We start from the raw sequence: 24,858 nt of genomic DNA on the forward strand, positions 1-24,858 counted from the left end.
AAGTTGATGTTAAAGAATCACTGCTTCAACACTGATGATCTTTGCTTCTTCCAGTACATTGGTATTAGTTCGCCTGTCTTCCCAAGTGACATGTAAAAAATTTCGGAGACACTGTTGATGGAATCTTTCAAGGAGTTGGAGATGGCGTTTATAAGTGGTCCATGTTTCACAAGCATACAGTAAGATTAGTAATACAATAGCTTTGTAAACAAGCGTTTTGGTTTCCATGTGAATGTCCCAGCTCTCAAATACTCTGTATTTCAATCGGGAGAAAGCTGCACTCACAGAGCTCAGGCGATGCTGGATTTCGGGACCAATGTTGGCCCTTGTGGAAAGATAACTGCCCAGGTAGGAGAAGTGATCGACATTTTCCAACGTTACACCATTGAGTTGGACTTATGGCGCTGCAGAGGGGTTATTTTGTACTTGTTGGTGCAGCACTTTGGTTTTTTGGATGCTGAGCGATAGGCCAAGCTTGGCCTATGGTCAGGGATGGTTAGGTGTTCAGCAACACCTAAAGAAACACAGATTAGCCACCTCTGTGTTATAAAGTGTGATACGCGTTTACAGCAAGGGCAGGTATAACTCACTACTAGCAATGGTGCACTCAACAATCAACAGAGGTCTGTGACAATCACATTATGCTGCACATAGCACACAGCAATCTCAACAGTAACAGCTGTGAGAGCTAGGGGAAAGAATCTGCCTTTTCGCAGTGACAAAATACTCCAGTTTCAGCACTGCAAAAATGCAATATTTCTGCAACAGAAGCACTTTGTTGAGAAAACAATGCCTGTATCCTTAGCAACAAGCAGATGTGCATTTATTACCAGAAAGCAGCAACAAACCACTGTTTAGTGCTTTCAGTTCACTGTACTACCCAAAATTAGACAAATTCATAGAAGGCAAGGCTATCAATGACTACTAGCCATGATGGCTATTTGCTATCTCCCCAATCAGAGGCATTTTGCATCTGAATACAAGTGGCTGGGAATTGCGAGTGGCTGCTGCACGCTTGTTCAGCTAGCAGGTTTTCCTTCTTTATATATGTATACATTTTTATTGGGTTTTTTAACATATCATTTCCAACAGTCATATAACATAACTTCTTATACAATGTTTTAGACTTCCATCAACACCTCTGATGATTTTTCATTCTTTATCACTTATTCTGCATTTCTTAATTGTCATTAACTAATAATTCTCCTCATAGTCTTTCTTGCAATATTTCAGATAATCCTCCTTACAAAACTTATTGCAGTCCTACTAGTGTAATCTGTTCATTACAAAACAAAACAAATTCCTTCTGAAGAAGTGTGCATGCACACGAAAGCTCATACCAAGAACTGACTTAGTTGGTCTTTAAGGTGCTACTGGAAGGAATTTGTTTTGTTTTGACTATGGCAGACCAACACGGCTACCTATCTGTAACTGTTCATTACAATTACTTTTCAGATAGTTTGTATATTTACTCCAGTCTCTGTTCCCGCAGGTTTCGAATCTTTCCTGTTAATTTAACTAGTTCTGCATAGTCCTTCAGTTTCACCCTCCATTCTTCTTTTCGTCAGTAATTCTTCTTGCTTCCATTTTTGTGCCAATAATATTCTTGCTGCTGTCATTGCGTATAAAAACAACTTACAACCCTGTCTATTAATATCATCACCTACAATGCCAAGTAAAAATGCTTCTGATTTCTTAATAAATGTATATTTCAACATCTATATCATTTCCCTGAAGTTTTGCACTTTTTTACATTCCCACCACATGTGATAAAAAGTACCTTCCTTTTCTTTACATTTCCAACCTTTGTTACTTGTTTTATACAGTTTATCTAATTTCACAGGTGTAATATACCACCTATACATCATTTTTATCACATTTTCTTTCAAAGCATTGCATGCAGTAAATTTTAATCCTTCTTTCCACAGTTTTCCCCAGTCTTTTAACTGTATATTATACCCAAAATCTTTGGCCAAGTGTATCATCACCGACTTTACCTCCTCTTCTTTCAAATGTCATTCAAGCAGCAATTTATACATTTTAGACAAAATTTTATACTTATTATTCAATATTTATTCAAATTTTGATTTATTATCATCAAATCCTTTTTCTCTCAAATCCTGTTTAAACATTTCATTGACTTGGCGATAGTGCAGCCAGTCATTCACATATCCTTTAACCTCTTCATAAAATTTCATTTTCCATTTACGTCCTTTTGTATTAATTTTTTATATATAACCCAATTTTTACTCATATTTATCTTTTTCACACTCATCGCTTCTAATGGAGACAGCTTTACGTTCTAATAGGTTTTTATACCTATCCCATATTTCAAATAGAGATCTTCGGAATATATGGTTTCCAAATCCTTTTTGGACTTTTGTCTTATTATACCATAAATATGCATGCCAACCAAATCTATTATCATAACCTTCCAAATCCAACAAATCTGTATTTTCTAACAACATCCATTCCTTTAACCAACAAAGTCAAGATGCTTCATAGTACAGTTTCAAGTCTGGCAGGGCAAAGCCCCCTCTTTCTTTAACATCTGTTAATAACTTATATTGAATTCTTGGTTTCTTCCCCTGCCCAGCTATCAGGTTTTCCAAAGGCATCTAGTTACACACTGTGGGTTCGTTCACACTTCCTTTTGTGTCATGTTTCTAGGTGCAAGTTCAGGCTTTCCAGATCAGCATCCAAGCAGGTCTTTTTTTGGTCCCAGCACTTTCCTCAGGAAAACCCGTGTTTTACCGCTGAAATGCAGCAAGGGACCAAACTGCTCAGGCACGCACCTGGAAAGGCCAGACCTGTGCCTCAAAAGCATGTAGTAGTGTGGATGAGCCCTGTGAGATGCTGGTCTAGACAGGCCATTGGCCTGATTCAGCAGGGCTATACTTATGTTCTTATTGCTCGTGCTTGGCAGACAAGTCAACACATGCCTGTTGTCACACTTACCCCTTTGCCCAGGTCCTCCAAGATCACTTGCTCGATCTCCTGCCTGCTGCTCTGAGGGGCTTGGCTGTGCAGCACCTTGAGTGTGCGAGTGTATTCCTCAGGCAAGAGATAGTCGAGAGCCCCCAGGTGCTGCCCCACTTTGATGAAGGTGCCCCGGTTGGCACAACACAGGTCTCGGAGACGTTCTGCAGAGCGCAGATGCACCTGAAGAGGGGGAGAAAGAGAGGGAGGGAGGTTGAAAGACTCAGAAACATCCAAAACTTTGACTGAATCCCTTTCTTCCAACCATACCCTACCTATTTTCGTATCTTGTCTTCCCAGGCTGCCATTTTGCTTGTTCTGGGTGTGTGTTACCATAAGGCTCCCTGTGTTTACCATTAGAACAGGACGCATCTTTGGGGAAAACAGACACTGTTTTCTCCAGGATGCCCCTACAATTGCAGACCGGGGCTTGATGTGGGCCAGTACCTACATGCGTATGCAGACTGCAGGCATTAGAAGTTCTGCATGACCACATCTAGTCTCCTCAATAAGCACCATGCAGACAGTGCTTTAAGGCAGGGTGGGGAACCTCAGGTCTAGCGTCTGAATGCAGCTCTCTGGGCCTATCTATCCCTTGAGACTTCCCCAGGCCACACACCCTCCCCTCTCAGTGGCCTTGCTTCAACCCTCCCCCAAATGTTTTTCCCTTACTGGAATGCGTCCTTGAACCCTGATTGGGGACAGAGAGGGGTTGTGAGTGTGTGTAGAAACTAGCCTACTGTACAAAGGAAAAGAATTGACTTGGGATAGTTCAGTCAGTAGAGCATGAGTTCAAGCCCCATGTTGGGCAAAGGATTCCTTGGACTAGAAGACCCTCGTAGTCTCTTCCAACTCTACAATTCTATGATGCCCCTATTTGCTCCACCTACTTTTGACTCTGACTCCACCCACCACTGTCATGTGGTCCCCAGAAGGGCATGTGGACCTCAGGTTGAAGAAAGTTGTGTACCCCCGCCTCAAAGAGGTTGTGTACCCCCGCCTCAAAGAGGTACACAAACATGCAGGCAAGATATTTGGATTCCAGTCCCTTGAAAGCCTGGTGCTCACCACTTCCTTACACTGGGCTGCTGGAAGCAGAAGCTGCCATTCCACCTGCCTCTGCAAACCCCCTTGCAGTGGTTGGGCAATGGTGTGCAAAAAAGCAGCTTTCAGCTCTAGACTCAAAAATAATACTCTTGCAAGGAGCAGGAAGCTTCTGCCATGGAAATGTGTGGTCACGAGTACAGTAGCTCTACGCAGCATGCCTTACATTGCTCCCTTGATGTGGTTGCTTGGAGTGACAGAGATATCAAGAGAGAGAGAAAGCTTGGAATGGATTGGAAATGAAAGGGTGCAGAGAGGGCGGGGGGAGTGAAGAGGGGGGGGAGAGAGGGATGGAGCCAGAGCAGCTGGGCAGTTTGTCACAGTACAGGGAGTTCAGCCCATTACAGGGAAACAGCTTTTATGCAGCTTGGATAATTGTCCTCGACACTGTCTCCAACAGAGGAGAAAGCGGAGGGAAGGGGGATTAGCAGCAAAAGCAGGGAGGGGCTATCTATAGCTGTCCGGAATTAACTTGCATTTCAGAGAAAGGAAGGGCAGGCTGGGCACACTTGAGGGGGAAAATGCCACTTCAACCCAGATATTGCTCATGGTGAGAAAGCAGCAGCAACAACAACAAAATTTCAGGAACTGTACAGAGTGTCAGGGCTACTGGGAACACCCATCCACACTCCACACACAAAGCAAACACACAATTAGGCCCACATGGGAGCGCACCAGATTGAGCCAAGGGAGCAAAAGAGACATCTGACCCCCAATGTTGATTCACCTCCTAAAATGTAAGTTCAAAATCTTTTTTAACTGCCAGTTACTAGCAAGTGATTGCCTTGCAGCCAAAGTGTCACTGCAAGGGAAGCATGGTTCTACCATATGGCGATTCTGCCTCAATCCAGAGACGAGGAAGTTCATGCGAGCAAGTCCCACTGGGATTCCTGCGGATTTATAACACTGGTCACCAAGATGGAATAGGTACTGGAAGAGCATTTTCCCTCCTTTAAATGTTCGGGTTGAAAAACAGGCCACAGAACAGATGGCAGCCATGTCAACAAAAGACGTTGTAAGGCCAGGTACTCCAGCCAAACAAGGAAAAGAAGATTTTGAACGCCATTTGCAGTTCATTGTGTGTACTTGACGTGGTAATTAACAATCCCTGGCCATGACACTGCAAAATACAATTCAAGCTACTAGCTTTATTCCAACCTGTCCAGCAAGTAATACAATAAATAACTTGAGGGGGAAAGTTTGTTTCTTGCCATTTCCAAAGCATTTACTGAATAGATAATATTTAATACTACTTAACAAAACAAACATCCTGCTCATTATTCACAGATTGCATTATGTAATTTGTTGTTGTTGTTATCATGACTGAATTAAAGAGAGACTAAAGGTCAAGCTCAACTAGATGCCATTCACACAATTATCTATTTCATGCATGGCTTTTAAAACAGTAAAGAGTGGTCAGAGCAGGGGCCCCAATCCAGACTGAAACCCTGGCAGGGTGAGGATGGAAGAGCTCTAACCTTTCTGCCCCTCGTGGTGGTCCCAATTCAAATCAAGGCCTGCTTCACCTCTTCTTTGCAATGGAGGGAATTTATATTATGTACAGTGAAGAGCAAAGTTTTAAAGTCGCCTTATCGACTATCACCCCTACCAGATTCCCAAATGGACCACCATACCTCATTTTTTTTAAGGCATTAATGTAATTTCTAATTGTGTGTATGGCATCTTGTCTACTTCAACCCTAAGGATGCGTTCTAACTAGAGTTTCCTTGTACAACTTATGCATTGGTGCAGTCTAAACTGGAAATACGGAGAATGGTATTTCAAGAGTGACGTAAGTTAAGGAATCCTCAATGAATCTTCTAAGAAAAAGCAAGATAAAGGTGGCAATTGGCATAGGAATTTCTAGCTGTTTTCAACTGTGCCAACTCTGCTGATCCTACTGATTCCCAGCTTGTTGGTTATACTAGGAACATTCAGCAATGAGATTAACACAGTTCTGTACTATGTAGCATGCAAGTGTCTGGCGCACTGAAATGACACTCAAACAATTCATTCTGAAAATGCCCTGGAAGTTGCTCCTACTGCTCGAGTTACTTCTAGCTTCTGTAATGAATCATATTAACGAAAACACAGAAAAAACTAGCCATGCCTTGTTTAGAGAAACCAATATGAAAGGATGATAGCCTTGAAATATCTGAAAGGATGGGGATAAAGAAGATGAACTGTTCACTCCAGCAACTTAAAAAATATAATAGCATTTAAGCTGCAAGAGCACAGAACTGCCTAGGGTAAATTGACCAATTAAAATGAAACAAGTCATCAGATTGGGATGGATCTGAAACAACACAATCTAAGATGCCAAGGGACTCAGACTAGGGACTCTGGCAGTAGAGTTAAAACACCATCAAGGGCAGCTCACAGTCTGAAGGAATTATTTACTTGATCTCTGATGAGCAGCAAAACCACCTAGATAATGGACACAAAGGACGCTACTGTTCATCAACCCAGTCAACCCAAGTGGTAATAATAATAATAATAATAATAATAATAATAATAATAATTTCTTATTTATATCCTGCCCATCTGGCTGGGTTTCCCCAGCCACTCTGGCCGGCTCCCAACAGAATACAGTCATACCTCGGGTTGCGAACACTGCGGGTTGCGCATTTTCGGGTTACGGACACACCAAACCTGGAAGTACCGGAATGGGTTACTTCTGGGTTTCGGCACTTGTGCATGCGCAGAAACACTGAATCACGTCACACGCGTGCGCAGATGTGGTGCTGCGGGTTGCGAACGCGCCTCCCACACGGATCATGTTCGCAACCCGAGGTTCCACTGTATTAAAAACCTGATAAAACAGCAAACATTAAAAACTTGCCTATACAGGGCTGCCTTCAGATGTCTTCTAAAAGTCAGATAGTTGTTTATTTCCTTGACATCTGATGGCAGGGCATTCTACAGGGTGGGTGTCACTACCGAGAAGGCCCTCTGCCTGGTTCCCTGTAGCCTCACTTCTCACAGAGAGGGAACCACCAGAAGGCCCTCAGCGCTGGACCTCAGTGTCTGGGCAGAACGATGGGGGTGGAGACGCTCCTTCAGGTATACTGGACCGAGGCTATTTAGGGCTTTAAAGGTCAGCACCAACACTTTGAATTGTGCTCAGAAATGTACTGGGAGCCAATGTAGGTCTTTCAGGACCGGTGTTATATGTCTCAGTGGCCACTCCCAGTCACCAGTCTATTGAACACTGTATTTCCGTCCACAAGGTCACACTGTAAGTTGATGGTTGATCTGTTGTTGAACCTAGGTCTCCTGACCCTGAACTGTATTATGCTTTACTTTGGTTTCCTCTTTTTCCTTTTTTTTCCTTTTATCCTTTAGCTACAAAACCATCCCAGGGCTCTCAGTTATTTCAGCAGCAAATAAACAAGCCGAAACAATAATTAATGACAGAGCTATAAATCACCTCACTGAATATGATACGTGACAAACCAGCATGGCTTTTGCCAAAGGAGAGGGGAAAACCATTTCCTCTCCAATTTATTAGTTTGTGAACATTCTAGCAAAGAACAGAGACAGTGAGAAAAGAGAAGATTTTTAAGCAGAATATTTTCAAGTGGACTTTGGTAAAATCCCCTACACACAGTTAGAAAACAATCAATGAATGAGATGCAAACACATGGCCAATGATCAGACACTGGCTAAACTTTTCCAGTACAGTGGAAACTCGGTTGTTGAACATAATCTATTCTGGAAGACCATAACCCTGCTTATCACCCCAAGGGTGATAAATTATTGAGGGGCCCAGGTAAGACCTGCCCCGCATAATTAATCATATGACGCAGTGAGCACACACCATTTGAATGGCAATGCCCATCAACTTTGGGGGCCCCCAGCTCCCTCAAATATTTTACTGGGGGGCAAAGACCCCTCAGCCCCTAGAGGTTGGCTCCTATACCCCACACACTAAAAAGGGCCTGGAACTGAGGTCTTACGAGGAAGGAGGTGCCATTACTCCTTTCATGTATAGACTGGGCAGGGCCTGAAATGTCTGAATTGATTCCTGATGCTGTAAAACAGAGGAGTTGAGGTGGGCTGCCCGGGTCTGCTGGGTGGTCTTGAGGGCCCGATTGGATTTCTGAGCTGGATGAGCAACAGAGGATTAATGGGATTTCATGGTGCCAGCTCGGCATGTAGGCATGGCCAGGTTCACCTTAACAATGTCACACCCAACCATCTGCCAATGCACTAGATTCAGATTCAGCTCAGAAAGCAGATGTGGAACTTCTAGGGGGTAACAAGATTTCTGAAGCAATATTGCAGTTTATTCTGGCACTGTGAGCCATTATGAAAGGCACCAGATAGCACCAATGATATAATGCCAGTTGCTTTATTAAAATTGGAGTGACACTGAGAAATGAGAAGCCTACACTAGCATCAAAACCCAACATATTGGAAAACATTTGTCATGCCCTGACTGACACAATATAGCAGCGGAATAAAATAAGTAGCGATGATTGAACTATCGTTACTACAGTATTAATTGTCTGATATAGCTTGTTTTAATTTTAAAAAATATATTTTGCAAACATAACCCTGTTTATTCTTGCATCAAACCTGTAGGCCTTTTACTTTCCCATTTTACTTGTGAGGGTGAGAGACAGTGAGTTGCCCAGGTCTGTCCCTGTTGAGATCTATGAGAAAGGCCCTGCAACATTCTGATATATGCTATGCTGTAACAGGAGAGCCTTCTCAGTGGTGACACCTCAATTATGAAGTTCCCTCCCCTCTGAGATATGACTGCTATCACAAGAAATACCATCAGTGTTGTCACCTAAATTGATGGTATATTTGCAGTCACTTCTGGCTATCCTACCTCGAGGAAAAGCAATAGAAAACAGGCCAGGCATAAAGGTTAGCAAAGGAAGAGATACTGAAACAAGCTGGGCTATTTTATTTAGAAAAACAAGAGGAACCATACAGCACTCATACAAGTACAGTTGGACCTCAGAAACTGAATGGAATCTGTTCCGGAAGTCCATTCGACTTCCAAAACATTTTGAAACCAAGATACGGCTTCCAACTGGCTGCAGGAAGCTCCTGCAGCCAATCGGAAGCCAGGGAATTTCTGTCAGCCATTCCGGTCAAAGAACGTTCATAAACCAGAACACTCACTTTGGGGTTTGTGGCGTTCGGGAGCCAAAACATTCAAGTCGCAAGGCATTCGACTTCCAAGGTACGATTGTATTTGAACCAGAGTCCCTCATATCCAAAGCCAGCCCTTCACTTCACTAGATCTCCAACCGCATTTAGCCCAGGGGATTTTCTTGACTTTCACTCTTAATATAAGTTGACCTTTTCATTGAATGAAATTCACAAAAGCCAATTTCATTGTAAGCATTTCTGCACAGAGCACTGTGAACCTGCCTGAGTCACCGTGCCCTGGCAAATCTTTTTCTGTGAAGGGTGGGGTAGAAATCAATCAGTCAAAATCAGTAAATCAATCAAATAGTAGCACAGATACTCATGCGTGCTTAGAAGGATGCAGAAATGTAGTTTATAAGAACAGCAAAGGTGTCTGTAGTTAGTCTCAGCATAAACCAGTCTCTCCTTAAAAGGGAGATGTAACCAATCCCAGCTCCCCCGGTGAGCGTACCTATCTGATACATGTGCTTGCAAAAATGTTTGCCACATTCAAACTTAGCTTAGAAGTTGTGGCAAGATGTGCCAGTCTTGGGGGTTTGCCAGCCCCACTTTAAACTAGCTCTAAGTTCAAGATGGACGCGGGTGGCGCTGTGGGTTAAACCACAGAGCCTAGGACTTGCCAATCAGAAGGTCGGCAGTTCAAATCCCCGCGACGGGGTGAGCTCCCGTGGCTCAGTCCCTGCTCCTGCCCACCTAGCAGTTCGAAAGCACGTCAAAGTGCAACTAGATAAATAGGTCCCGCCCCGGTGGGAAGGTAAATGGCGTTTCCGTGCGCTGCTCTGGTTCGCCAGAAGCGGCTTAGTCATGCTGGCCACATGACCCAGAAGCTGTACGCTGGCTCCCTCTGCCAATAAAGCGAGATGAGCGCCGCAAACCCAGAGTCGGCCACAACTGGACCTAATGGTCAGGGGTCCCTTTACCTTTACCTTTAAGTTCAAGATATGACGTTGCCTTATGCCAGGGATGAGGAATCTGTGACCATCCAGCTGTTGCTGGACTCCCAGGGATGATATGAGTTTTAGTGTGGCAGCTCCCACTCTTTGGAACTCCCTGCCTATTGACATCAGGCACATGCCTTCACTTTGTTCTTTTCAGTGCTTGCTAAAAACATTTATGTTAAGATAAACCTACCCAGATAAGTACAATGTTTACATGTGTTTTGAACTCTGTAACTTATTGCAAATTTTCATCATTTTTGGATGTTTTAAATAACTGTTTTTAACTGAGATTGCTGGTGATTTTATTGTTTTATTCCTCTTGTAATGGATTTTTAATTTTTTTACAATCAAGTGTTATATCAAATAAACTCTACATCATCATCATCATCATCATCATCTCCATCATTTTATTTGTATGTCGCCTTTCCACAGTTAAAACAATGCTCAAGGCAGCTTACAATATGAAAAGATTTACATAGTTACAAACATAGCAGAGTAGTCATAATAATACATAAAACACAACAAAAACTACATAACCAAACTGAACAGTTTCCACATAAAAATAAAGATACAAAAAATTAATATCTGCAACAGCAAAAACTCCCGACAAAACTTCCTCCCAAATACCCCAGTCCTTGTTGGGCAGTAGCAGCAGTTCTTATGAAGCCTGTCAGGCCCTGCCCTGGGCCAGGTAGAGAGAGTCAGGCTCCCAGCAGGCCAGACTACAGCATAAGCCAGGGGTCCTCAAACTTTTTCAGCAGGGGGCCGGTCCATTGTCCCTCAGACCTTGTGGGGGGCCGGACTATATTGGGAGGGGTGAAAGGCAGAGGAGGGACAATGAGCGGCACACGAAAGGGTTCCAGAGAGGGGCTACTTTAAATGGTGGCAGCTTGAGAGGGGCGCTCAGCCAACCATGGCTCCTGTGTCTTATGAGCAGCAGGGGCTGGTGGCAGCAGCAGAACGATGAGCGGTGCACAAAAGGGCTCTGGAGAGGGGCTGGCATCAACAAAGCCCAGCCCCCTTCCTCCTCTAGGCAGGGCAGAGAGAAGCCAGGAGGAAGGAGGGAGGAGAAGGCGCCGGCAGTGGCAGCATGTGAGGGAGAGGGAGGGAGCGGGAAAGAACGCGCACGCTGGCGGTCCACGCGGCGATTCCCAGACCGTCCGCAGGCCGGATTTAGAAGGCAGTTGGGCCTGATCTGGCCCTCAGGCCTTAGTTTGCCGACCCATGGCATAAGCCTATCCATGTCTACTCAGAAATAAGTCTCATCAAGTTCCATGGGGCTTACTTCCAGGTCCATGTGAATAGGACTGCAGCCTTAGTGGTATGGGAACACTGAGAAAAGTCTAAGCACCCTCTCTTCACAACTGTACTTCCTCCCTCTATTCAACTAATGCTCTGCTACGGCTTTTTCCAACCTGGTATTCACCAAATTCTCTTGACCCACCTACCATATCCAGGCAGCAGCAACAGCAGCAGCTGCAGCCCCCCACAGCCAAACAGCCCTTAGCCTGCATGACTGGCTGATGTCACAGTTCATCTCAGCCAACCACAAGGATTGGCAGAATTGCCCGCCAAAATTTAAATTCAACATGGCCCTAGTGGGGGGGGTTTGCTTTGGCGATGGACGTGGCAGGGATGTTCTTCTGTCATGTCCGTTGCCAGGGCATAAAGTCGGCTGCGCTGTGACATACCTGGTCAGTCGTCCCACCTGGTATACTGTGGCTCTGCCGGGAGGTAAGTGGGCAGTGCACTTATATGGTCTTGTTATGGGATTACTCAGGGCCAGGGAGGAATTTGCTTGCAGACAAAGGGGTTTTTGCCTTCCTCATAGCAACTGTCACAACTTTGGCAGGTAAAGCCATTGGGTTGGATTCTTCAGTCAAATGCTAAGGGGTGAGTGTATGCCCCACCCCCAGATTCTGGATCAAAATTAAGTGTAGCCCAGTAAGGCTCTGTCCAAAAGATTACGGGCCACAGAACACCCCAAATGGCAATCTGGTATAATCACCCTATGACGTGATCTGCATCATGTGGGGATCCTTAATCCCAGGATCCACCCTGACGGAATTCAAGTAGGTAGCCATGTTGGTTTGCCGTAGTCAAAATAAATTAAAACAATTCTTTAAAAAGATAGTTAAAAAGACTCTTTTTAAAAACCTAAAAACTCCCTTAAGAGTTCCTTAAGAATCAAGTCTTCAAAAAAGTTATATGATCTAAGAAAGTCTTTAAAAGAATCCTTCCAAAAGAATTTAAAAAATAGAATGTAGCACCTTAGAGACCAACAGAGTAGTTTTAGGTATAAGCTTTCGTGTGCATGCACCCGGAATTATCAGCCAACAGTGGGGTTGACTGATTCAGGATAGATACCCAATGCCTATGCCAAAACCGACTTACATCTGTAATCACTAATTACTGTAATTACTGCTGTTTTATATATTGTTGTTTTAGAAACACGATTGTACCCTCCCTGGAGACAAAATTGAATTAGGATAGGCTATACAAATTTTAATTAAATAAAATGATGGCACCCATTCGCAGTTTCATTTTTCTTTCCCCTCTCTCACAATCAGCAAAATACTTTGAGCTGACTTCAGCTGTAGGGTTGAACAAGGGGTAGTGTAGAAAACAAATAAAAAATAATACAAATAATACATATTAGACTACGACTGCAGCGGTTAATAAATTAATTGGTTATATTAACTAATTAAAGACCACACGTCCTCATCTCCATATGTGCAGTGATGCACACATATACCTGAACAGATGTTGGTATCATTAACCTTAAGAGTCATGCCTGAATGTGCAGTTTATTAAATAGATATGGGCAGTACATGGGCAGTATTAAAATTGGAGTGGCAATTACCGGTATTTGGTCAAATCTACAAGTGCTTGGAGTGGGGCTGGATTCTTTCTGCCCTGCAGCCCTCAGCAACACCCCCACTCCCCCCCCCAAAAAAAAACAGATCCAGGGGAGTTGGGGAACACTACAGGAAAGGTGTAGGCAGTGCTGTTTTTCTAGAAAAAGAGGTGCTGAAACTCACCATGAATGCCTCCCTTGTTCTTTTAAAATGGCAATGGTGCCCAACTGAGAGGTGCCAGAACTGAGTTTCGGTGAGTTCTGGCTGAAAAAAAGGCCCTGGGAGGGAAAGTCAGAAAAACTGTTTCTCCTCCTCTTCCATCCAGATCTAAAGCCCTTCTGAAACTACCAGGGCACCAACAGAATTCCATTTTCTTTGAGTCAAAGTTCTGGAACAACACTCACAATGGCAGTGGAATTGCACTTCCATGGCAGCCGTTACCCTCAATTCAACAGACAACAGATTATTCTTTAATACAAAGCAGTCACCAACAAGGCACTGGCAAGCTCCAGAATGCCCACCGGTACCTCCTATGGTACTTGCAAAAGTTCTTAGTAAATAACCTTCTGTATCCATTCTGCATGAGAGACTGTTCACGCTTCCTGCTCAGTTCCTGCTTAAACTGGCTTGGCCTTTCCTACACTGAACAGTCACATTTTACTAGATGCCAGGATTGGACACCCAACCTCCTTTCTATTCTGAACAGAGCAAAGATCTGAAGAGCTTTTCCACGGAAGTGTGCCTGTTGGTGGTTTTACCCACTGACAGGAAGTGCTGATGGTCCTCTCTCTCTCTGCTTTTTTAAATGAGGTAGCCATTTTGCATTATGTTAAACATGCCGCGGCAGCCATTTTGTGACTGGCACCCACGGCATTTTCTCAAAATTCCAAATGCACCCACTAACCAAAAAAGGCTGGGGACCCCTGATTATTTTTAAATGAGGTATTCCCCTGTTTCTCTCAAACTGGGAGGAATGACTCTTCAAAAACCATGCCTGCAACCCACCAATTATATTGGCTGTGGCTGGTGAAAGTAAGTGTTCAACAACCTGCGAAAGGCACCAGGCTGGGAAAGGCTTTTTTGTTTTAAGGGAAATACCCTCAGGCCAAACAAGGTGAGCCAGTCCTGGTCTAGATAATGCAGTTTTATCTTGGCTTCAACACAAAATAAATTAAGAGTCTTCTCCTCTACCTTATAGCCTTCACATCAACAGATCTGAGCATCATCTCAAATTCCACATGTTTTTGTAGTCTGTTATTCCATCATAATATTGTTACAATAGTATAAGGTTTGGAAACGCATGGTTTTTTTGGTAACATGTGGTTCTTCCCTCAAAACTAGGTAGTACAACATGGCTGTGGCTGGTTAAAGCTGCAATGCGAGCCTATATATCTGCATTACATTGGGCTTTGAAAAGATTATGGCAAATTCCAGATGGAGTCAAACACACTAGGAGAGCTGGCAGCCACATGGCAGATGGAATTCAGATCAGTAAAGATGTTTCTTTATAACACAGCAGCCACTGGAGCAGCAACAGGGTGCTTGGGTGCATTAAAACAAAAGGACAGAAATGAAAACGTAGAATAGATTACGAGGACAATGACACTGAAAAATGAGACTGTGCCACCCGTGTCAGAGTCAAAATAATAGAAAGCATTAGTCAAGCCCAAGAAATCACATGATTGACATACGAATCGTAACTTTTGTGGTACAACAAAAAAGGCAAGGTGTATGTTGGATTGGGTTGCTTTTGTTTGCCTTCTGATTTCTGGGCTCTGAGGATTTACTGGGCTTGAGTTATTAAGCTTTCCCCCACAAATTGTATTTTTAAAAATAAATGTTTGGTTTAAAAGAAGTAAATTACATCACTGAAGGAACCACTGCTTTATATGGGGGGGGGGGTGCGAGTGCGAGTGCGAGCGCACAAGCACACAAAATAAAACCCGAAAAAGTCAAATAAGTTTACACCTTTTTGCCCCATAAGCTAGGGCTGTCAAACATCCAGGATTTCCCAGACATATCTGGGATCTGTCCATCGGAAACAGTGTCCGGACAGAATTTACAAAAATTGTTAAAATTGTCTGGGGAAACCCAGGCGTATGGAAATCATGACAGAAGTGTTGAATTTTTGGTAAATTTCCTTAAAAACAGCAAAACAAAAACCTTCATTGTTCAAAGTTGTTCAACTCAGCAACCCTACTATAAGCACCTCTGACATGGCACTGAAGTTGGCACTTATGTGTTGGCAGAGCACATCTTTGAGCCTGTGGGGTAGCTCAGTTGGTAGAGCACAAAACTCTTAATTTCAGGGTCATGGATTCAAGTACCACATTAGCCAAAAAGATTTCTGAATTGCAGGGGGTTGGACTAGATCACCCTCATGGTCCCTTCCAACTCTACAATTCTATGATTCTATGAAGCACAATGTAATTATAATTATATGGGTTGGCTAACCTTCTCAGGGAGTATAAATACAAAGGTTTCTGTCTCAAAACAGGAGATGGGGCTATACATTTCTGAACTACTGGTCTAAGATTGTGCAAGAATCTTGTGCCTAGTGTCATATAAGCTTTAAGCTTATATTGGCTTTACACCAATTTAACTGTAATGGCTTCCCTCAAATGATCTTGGGAACTGTAGTTTGGCAAGGACACTGCAGATTCTGTTAGAAATCCCTAGATCCCCAAATTCAGCCACAGTTCTCTGTGGAAAGGTAATGAGTATAAGACAAGTTTCTCTGTAGTATAAATGTGTCCCAAGAATTGCTTTAAATGTGATTTCTTTTTCCTACACGAAATAAGCTCCCCGTAGAAAACCTCATACATCACCATGTCTGGAAAAAAGTGTTCCTATTTATATTGAAAAACTGCCACGTCTATGGAAGTTACTCCACAGCAAAATACTTGATGGCGACAAAATAAATTTTGGCATTGTCTTCAAACTGCTCATGGATTTTGTTTTGTTTTGGGTTTTTTGTATTGAGATTTATCTTCATGTAGGGAAAAGGTTGCACAGCTAACTCATAGCCGTTTCACTCTAGCAATCCTTTTCTTTCCTCTTAAAGCAGCTTGTTATCTAGCCAACCTCAGATGGGGAACATGTAGCAATGGAACTCCTGCAGTGGGCATTCCCCACTCACTTAGAAAGGAGGCCTTTGAAGAGGGAGTTCAAGTCACCTTCAGGTGGGGGGGGGGGTGAGAAAGAAACGCCCATCCTGACTCTCCAAAGTCACCACTGCTATTGCAAACCCTTGCACTCCCACAGCCACAGCACCTTAGGCACTTGCCCAACCCAAATGGGCCATGGAACCAGGAGAGAGAGACTAAGCCACCGCCCCTCCGAGCCTGCAGCAATGCTTGCACAAATCCTCCGGCCCCCTTGCCCTGTTCCCTTCCTCCCTTGCCGTTGGAGGCACACACAGCTGGTGCCGATTTCCTGGCTCGCGCTCCATCTTCATTTTGCTCCAAGCTCGGTCATTTGCGCTCTGATTATCTCTCATTACCAACGACCTTGCTGTAATGAGTTTTAATCTGCCTCGTATTAATTAGAAACATTTTCATTAGCCAACTCGATTTTGGGTAAATAGCTAATAGAAGCGTCTGGGCTGCGATTAGTTATCAATAGGGGTTGTTAAGGGGGAGGAGCGAAATGTGTATAGGGAGCAGCTGTTCCCCATCTACATCCCAATGAGGCAACAATGGAACCCTTCTTACAAGGCCTCTTTAGAAAATCTTGGAAGCCAGGCCTAATTTAAAATAATAATAATAATAATAATACCCAAGAACATAACACACTGGGCAGTTCACCAGCGCAGGACTCAGTGAAACAAATGGGAACTGCTCAAGAACAAAGGAGGACACCAAGTCATGGTCCACCACTGTGCTCTTGAGCTGCTCCTGCCCATTTCACAATTATCTGGCCCATGGTATTCTCAGACACACGGACTGGGTGGAGACAGAGATTGTAATCCAATTCCAGAGTTACCCAAGCTAAAGGTCACTTCTACATATTCAGGGCACAAGGCTTCCCTCAAAGAATCCTGGGAATTATAGTTTACCTCTTCACAAAGATATGATTCCCAGAACCCTTGACAAACCACATTTCCCAGGATTCCTTGGGGAAGCCATGTGACTTCAGCCCACCTAACATCTCTGCATCTATCAGTGTAACCCAGTCTTCAGAACAGGGGTGGCTGGCCTGTGGCTGTCCAGATCATGTTGGATTTCATCTCCCATCAGCACCCAGGCAGCATGGCCAAAGTCAAGTATGAAAGGCATTGGAGCCCAGCAACATCTTGGCAGCAACAGGATAGCCACCTCTGCACTAGAACTCTAGATTTGGGCTTGGAGAGTTTGGATTAAATCCTGGTCTTGAACAGTTCGTTTTACCTATGCAGAGAAACCAGCAAGTAAAACTTCTCATTTATAAAACGCATTTGTTTAGAATTATGGTCTCTGTTGTGTCTCTAAAACTGAATTTGTATAACATCATTTCCTTTCTACTAGGGTCAAGCCAGATATGATGCAGGAGGTTGGCAATGCTCTTCTTCTCTTCCTTTTCTCTTGCGGAGGCAACAGCATTTCAAGAGTGTGAGAGATATACATTGCAGAAAGGACATAGGAGAGAAGGCTTGAGCACCCTCTCCCAAAGACACTGCTAATTAGCAAAACAAAAACTGCAAGAAATCCTAATCATGGAGCTCTTCTCTCTACATCACATCTGGCTCAGCCCTCAATCATTCTTGCCATATGATTGTCTTGTGAACCACACTTTTTTACATAATGGCCACCACATGGGAAGCTGACTGAAAAGCTTCTGAATTAAAAACCACCACCTTCTAAATCCCACTGCAGCTCTCCTGCACTCCAATCTAGATCCCATCCATACCAAACGTTTCAAGCACATTTAATGAACATGGCTCCCCCCCCACACACACAAAGCATTGTGGGTACTGTAGTTTAAGGGTGCTCAGAGCTCTGTGGTGGGTAAACTGAAGTTCCTTGCAGGGAGCCATGTGCTTTAAACATACGATGTATATGTGACCTAAGTGTTCAACGTGCAAAGAAAGGAAAAGGCTTGGTTATGTCCATGGAGCAAACAGTGCTGCCACTGCCCCAGGTCTGTAGATCCCTGGTGGGAAGAGTTGTGAAAACAGACCTCACATATTTTGATGCACCAGACTCCTGCAAATCCACCAGCAGATACTCACCAAGTCTTGCCTGCATTGGCAATTGAGAACATTTGTTCTCTCCCTCTCTTTTATGGTAACCTTTCAAATATTCTGACCTCTGGCAACCCTGAATCTTCCAAAGCTTAGCCTACCTACCATACTTCAGCTGGCATGCATGGGCCTTGCCTTCAAAGCCTATTATTTTTATTGCCGTCCTCCTCTCAGAAAGGCATAAAGGGTGGGAACATTTGACCTCCCCTGTTCTCTAGACAGAGGATCTGTCGTCATGAAACCACCAACTGGTCCAAGCTCAGCTAAAATTAATGGGGCTGAAAGGTTAGAGGACAGAACAGAGGGTCATTTGCACAATCTCTCCAATTAAGGGCAACCCATGAACCAAAATGGATTTCCAAAAATGGGATGACATTACCTCATATTAGGAAGGAAGCCAATAATGCTGATTGACGAGTCTAGCAATGAAGTGTCCAGAGGACGGCGTTTGGTTCTCCAACCGCCTCATGGCTGTGGAAACTTTTTATCTGAATGTGTGCGTGCTGCTTTGCCAAATTAAAATGTGAACAAGTGTACATCACAGATGATATGGAAAGGCAGAAGAGCCGCAGCAAAACCATACAAAGCATTTCAGGCAACTGGATCCTGTGTGACTATAGCTTTCAGTTCAAGGCAGTTGTAAACAATAATACATTAGACACATTTCCCTTTAAATCATGGCCATGAAAATGAGGAATAAGGAACGTGCAAAACCAAGAACACTAGCAAAAGCAACTCCTAAAACTGGGCACCCAACAAAGTCAAGTTTATCGCATGCAAGAAAAAATGCAAACTGCATATTCATCCCAAACTGCATATTCATTCCACACTTTTCAGTGCATTTCCTCATCACTTTCCTAACTGCAAAATCACTTTCCTAACTGCTGTTTTGTTTAAGTGGATTTGTTACGAGGGCAACAGCACACTTTAATTCACTTAATTGTGCAAACCTAAACTTTCAGTACACGCAAAATACTGACGCTGGAGGCAACCTTTTGCTTCTTCAGAGATTTTGAAGAGAACTGCTGGAACAATCCTTTTTCATGAAAACACATATAAACAACCTCACCAACTACCTTCACCTCAATGGCTTTTTACTTTCTCTCCTTAAGGTGGCTGCTTATTCAGAAATTAACACAACAGACCCCACTTGCATGCAAATTCAGTCAGAGTCAGTGGGAGTTGGGCCTCAGTAAAAATCAGGCAAGGAGTTCAAGCTCTGACCCTTCGACAGAAAGCTGAGTAGAGCATTGCCCTGACCCTGCTTTGCATTCATAAGTTCACTAGCTTTAATAAAATACACACACGCTGCATTAAACAAGACTTACACCGGGGGGACACACCTGTGGCTCCTCATACGTTGTCTGACTACAAAGCCCATCATCCCTTGCTACTGGCGATGCAGGTTCAGGCTGACAGGATTTGAGAGGCCAGCAATATCTGGAGGGTTGCAGGTAGGAAGGAGATATGCAGTCTCGTTCACATTTAAAGGCGTGCCAACTTAATTTGCACTATCGGAAACAATAAGCAAACTGTGAAACACAGAAATCCTTTGAAGTTTATACTTCTCTGAATTTTGCAATGCAACTCTCCAACCAGGTAATGCATACCAAAAGGGTGCATTAAAATGCATATATTATATGAGAGGAAATTACTTCAGGGGGGAAATGTGCACACTGGGCAAAAATGTGTATAGTAGGAGAAATTCACACTAAAATAAAGGTGAATATTCATGTGGGCTTTTAACAAAATCACAAGTCAATGTAAGGAACTGACCTTAAGATTGGGGGGGGGATGAAAAACTGAGAAAAACTGTAACTGACAGATTCATTCATTGCTAGCCGCAGGTTAGCTGCCTCTGTCCTACTCCCCTCCATGTTTTAAACTCCATTTTCTACTGATCAATCCCTCCAGCTGCCGGATCATTTTATGTTGCTCTCCTTTGAATGTCCTCAGATTTGTCAGTATTTTGGTGGCATTTAATATGCTAATGAAGTAAGAGGGAGAAATGGGATGGATTGTGGTGCATCAATGAACACAGATGTCTAATCACCAAAAAACTGGCTTTACCTAGAACTCTGAATAACTCTTGGGCAGCTGGGTATTTTTAAAGACTCTACACGACTTCTTTTCGGCATGTGAGAAAATAGACTTCCTTTAAAGGGCTTCTGCTTTGACCTGAAGTTCCACTTATGGTAAAAAATCAGACACAGTGAGGGGGGGAAGTATTTGCCCGTTTGCCCTCTGACGAAGAAATGACCAGTCCATAATTTTAATGGTAGGTTTATTGTAGCTATGAGAGACAGAATAACAACAGGAAAACCCCCAGATGCAAAGACCACCACTAAATATTCAGCAGTTGTTGTCAGGCTGTAGCATTAATTGATTGCATGGCTCATTCTGCTTTCCAGAACCAAGTAAATTATAGTATAGTACAGAATGAGTAGGGCAGCCCCATGGGAGCATGGGCTTATCCACACTATATATTTAAAGCATTTTGATCCCACTTTAACCCCAGAGAGTCACTGCCAGTCAGCAGAGACGATACTGGGTTAGACAAACCAATGGTCCAACTGAATATAAGGCAGCTTCCAGCATTCCTAAATTTGCTGTTCTTTCTTTAAATGAACTGTTTAATTTGTTATTTCTTAATACCCTGCTTGGCCAAGGGTTTGGCCACATTCAAAGCATGCCTCTGTTCTGCTATGCTTGCTGCATCAGTGAAAAGGCAGATTGCCAGACTAATCTGCATGTTTACTAAAGCTTATTAGGGTTTCTTTCCTTTAGCAATCAATAAGCTATCAAATCCTTAATTGCTAACCCAATCGTGCTTCTGCTGTTTAAGCATACATAAGTTCTACTGTGGGTTAATTAAAAATAAGACTGTATGTTCCAAGTTTGCTTCTATGGTTAGGTATCAGGTTAATGGGGTAAAATGTAATTATGTCAAGTGTTGACACGGAGCGACCTTCCTCAATCCCAATGCCCCCCCAGGTGTTTTGGACTACAATTCCCACTGGGTGCACTGGCTGAGGCGGATGCGATTTCTAGTGCAAAACACCCAAATGGCACCAGGTTAGGGAAAGCTGGCATGGAGAATAGCAGCTTAACTATGCCCTGGCTCATATTGCAGCCCACTTGTCTGCATTAAAGATCTAGCAATTGGGGGGGATGTAACCTATTCCATTTAACAACAAGAGCAAAATTGGAGCTAATAGCCAATTTGCTTTTCAATACCATTTATAAGTCACAGTCTGATCTGTACCTGAAACATTACCGAATTCACTAGCCTGGTCTCCATGACGGCACCTGATTCCAAATCTGGCAGTTGCCATGGAAGCCTAAATAATGTTTTCCTTCAACAGGGCAGGTTTCTAACTCTTGTAAATATGGGCGGAGGGGGACCTTTAAGAAATGTGTGGGCAATATCTGATCACAAAGGCCTTGGTGGTACAGAAAGTATCTGTCTTCTCCATCACATAATCAACCTCCTCTCTCGACAGAGCCTTCTCTACTGAATTTGAACATGCAACAGGAACATTTTGAGAAGATCAACCCTATTCTAGGGGGGGAAAGTGGTCCTTTAACTCATCCTCCCTCTCCAAATTAAGCCTAAGTACATGTAACAGGAATGCCTGCATATTCTTCCCTAGTTTAGCACCATGACTCCAGTTCCCTGCCTCCCCATCTCAGATTTTGGTTTGTAAGGCCCTCAGGGCAGGGATCAATCCCTTTGCACCATGCACAATGGAACCTATTTCTGCAAAAAGAACCTGGTAGACACAAGCGCTTTTAAAAAGAACGGAATTGGCTTGCAGTGGAAAGGTTCTGTTTTCTGTCAGGTTGGGCCCATTATGATTGTTATTCTTAATTTTTCAATTTGCCTTCGGCAACAAACTGATATGCTAGTTTGCTGCTGTATATAGATAACATGCTTTATATCATGTGTCTGAGAAAAGCCTGATGTTTTAGTACATAAATGCCCAACACCCTGCCAGCCAAAAGTTGTAGAAGACAGGAAGAAATCTCTTCCATCGGCCTATTAATCTGCCATAGCAAGAGACTTCATAATTAATTTGTCCCTAACAGTTCCCTTGTAATAGCGGCAAGAAAAATATTTCAGGGATGGCAATTACCTCTGATGTCAAAATGATGAGGAAAACAAATGTTCAACCATCAACAAAAATATCAACACCTTCCCCCATTCCCATTCCCCTGTCCCTATCATGGGTGACAGAGCTGCACACTGGAATTGCTATGCAATTAATTACGGGGCATGTTGTGATTGAAACAACATTTTCCAACTGAATATAAACATTTTTTTAAAAGCATTCCAGGTTTGGGGGGGGCATCTGTCACTGGGGAATGGCAGGAGGGGGGCGGGTTGGTGCAGTAGTGGCCTAATCTATGCCTCTCTTCCTCTTTAATTAACTACACATATGTCCCACAATTTACAAGCAGTCAACAGTTTATTTATATATTTAAGAAACATCCATTAATTGCACATATGTTCCACAATTACTCAATCTCAAGCAAGTTAAGGTGGGCTAGATAAGATAAAACACAGAGCGAGAAAGAGGGGGGCACACACTTGCTACAAGGTGAGATTGTGGGTTTGGATTTATTTAAAATCCCACAAATCATCATACATGGATTTTGCAAATGACTGCCGCTGAAGCCATGCCATAGCTTGACCATCTGTATTGTGCAAAGCCTTCCAGAACTCAGCAAACAAAGCTAAGGGTACATTCTGAAATAAAATGTAACTTTGCAGGGCTGCTTTGGCGACAGTTTGGAAGATTTAACTCTTGCGGAATATAGCAGCAGACTTCCCAAAGCCTCCCCTTTGAGCTGCTAACTCCACACTTTAAAAAAAAAAGATCTGCAGTGATGCAAAGAGGAGAGTACAGCCATTCTGCTCTTCATTATGAGCATGTTATCACCATTTCAACTTTCCCCCAAACAGGGAACAGATTCACTCTCCTTCTGGCGTGCGATGAAGAAACAGCAACTGCTGTCTGAAGCCTGGTTAATTGTAAGGAGCAGATAAAAAATACTGTTCTCACATAATTATTTTAAAGTAAAGATCCCAGTTTGTCCTGGACTCTGTTTTTTAACAACAGCAACAACAACAACAACAACTGCTTTATGCTGTCATCAGTGTATGTAATATCTTAAGTTATCCGTCTACACTAGTGCAAGAAGCCTCAGCCCTGAGGGTTAAATGTGGCCCTCCGTGCCTCACTATCCCACCCCTGGGACTTTCCTCAAGCTACACCTGTATGCCAGACCACATCCCTCACTGGACACGCTCCGGGTACTCCCTCAACAACTGTTTCCTGTTTGCCTAGAAGGCAAAATGAGTGTAAGAGTGTGTGTATATGTGTAGAAACCTGTGGCATTTGCATGGATGGAATGTAGCCTTACGGCACAAAGTTTAGGGTCACATCCATTGCTTCATCCATTTTTACCTCTAGCTTTGTCCACCAATGGCACACGGCCTCCATAAGATGAGGGGATGAGCTCTCAGGCTGAAAAAGTCCCCCCATCCCTGCTCTATGCAGACACAGGGCTATATCTAGCTTTGACTTAATAATTAATAAATAAATAAATAAATAAATAAATAAATAAATAAATAATATATTATTTATACCCTGCCCATCTGGCTGAGTTTCCCCAGCCACTCTGGGCATTAAATACAGCATTAAATATTAAAAACTTGCCTATACAGGGCTGTCTTCAGATGTCTTTTAAAAATAGGATAGCTGCTTATTTGCTTGACAACTGATGGGCGGGCTTTCCACAGGGTGGGCGCCACTACGAAGAAAGCCCTCTGTCTGGTTCCCTGGTTCCCTCACTTCTCACAATGAGGGAACCGCCAGAAGGCCCTTGGCGCTGGATCTCAGTGTCCGGGCTGAACAATGGGGGTGGAGACACTCCTTCAGGTATACAGGACCAAGGCTGTTTAGGGCTTTAAAGGTCAGCACCAACACTTTGAATTGTGCTCGGAAACATACTTTAAACACGTTGGCTATATAATGCACAAAAAGCGTAATGCTGGTGGTCAACAAGAGGTTTAAAGACTCTCTCAAGGCAAATCTTTAAAAATGTAGTATAAACACTGACAACTGGAGAACACTGGCCTGTGAGTGCCCCAACTGGAGAACAGCCACTTACAGACTCACTGTTAGGACCATGTTCATGAAAGACAATCTTACTCAGCTACAAATGACAGAAGAAGAGGAAGAAGAAGAAGAAAGCGGGAAATGTCAGTTTTAGGATTTTTATGCCACTGCCTAGCTCACCTACCCACTCTTTTAACATATGTGCCCTTCAAGAGTACTGTATGCTGCAGCTATGATCCTGTAACCATCTCCAGACTTTGGGATGCTCCCAAGTATAGCTCAATATGGCCTTGTTCGAAGATGATTGCCTAGATTTACAGAAGCAAACACACTCATTCTTACCCATCTTACTGGATCAAGCACCCGGACAATTCAGTTATTCAGGCAAAGGCTACAGACACAGAATTCCATTTTATTGTTTCCAAATTAAATCAGCAGTTGCTGCAGCTTGGGGGTGGGGGGCA

At 43.4% G+C, this 24,858-nt stretch overlaps 1 protein-coding gene across 5 annotated transcripts in view; it reads right to left on the bottom strand.

Annotated features, from left to right (window-relative positions):
- The window catches only part of ADCK1 (aarF domain containing kinase 1), a 105,364-nt gene that overhangs the window by 65,342 nt on the left and 15,164 nt on the right, over nt 1–24,858 (bottom strand). For 4 of the 5 annotated variants that reach the window (XM_081862447.1, XM_081862444.1, XM_081862445.1 and 1 more), the window contains one exon: nt 2,959–3,162. In XM_081862447.1, coding sequence (XP_081718573.1) covers nt 2,959–3,162 — 204 coding nt within the window. Of the gene's footprint in view, nt 1–2,958; nt 3,163–13,231; nt 13,411–24,858 lie in introns of those variants that run through there. The other variant, XM_081862448.1, reaches the window with a different exon arrangement.

Source organism: Podarcis erhardii, assembly GCF_964252035.2.
Source record: "Podarcis erhardii genome assembly, chromosome: 1".
NCBI lineage: Eukaryota > Metazoa > Chordata > Lepidosauria > Squamata > Lacertidae > Podarcis > Podarcis erhardii.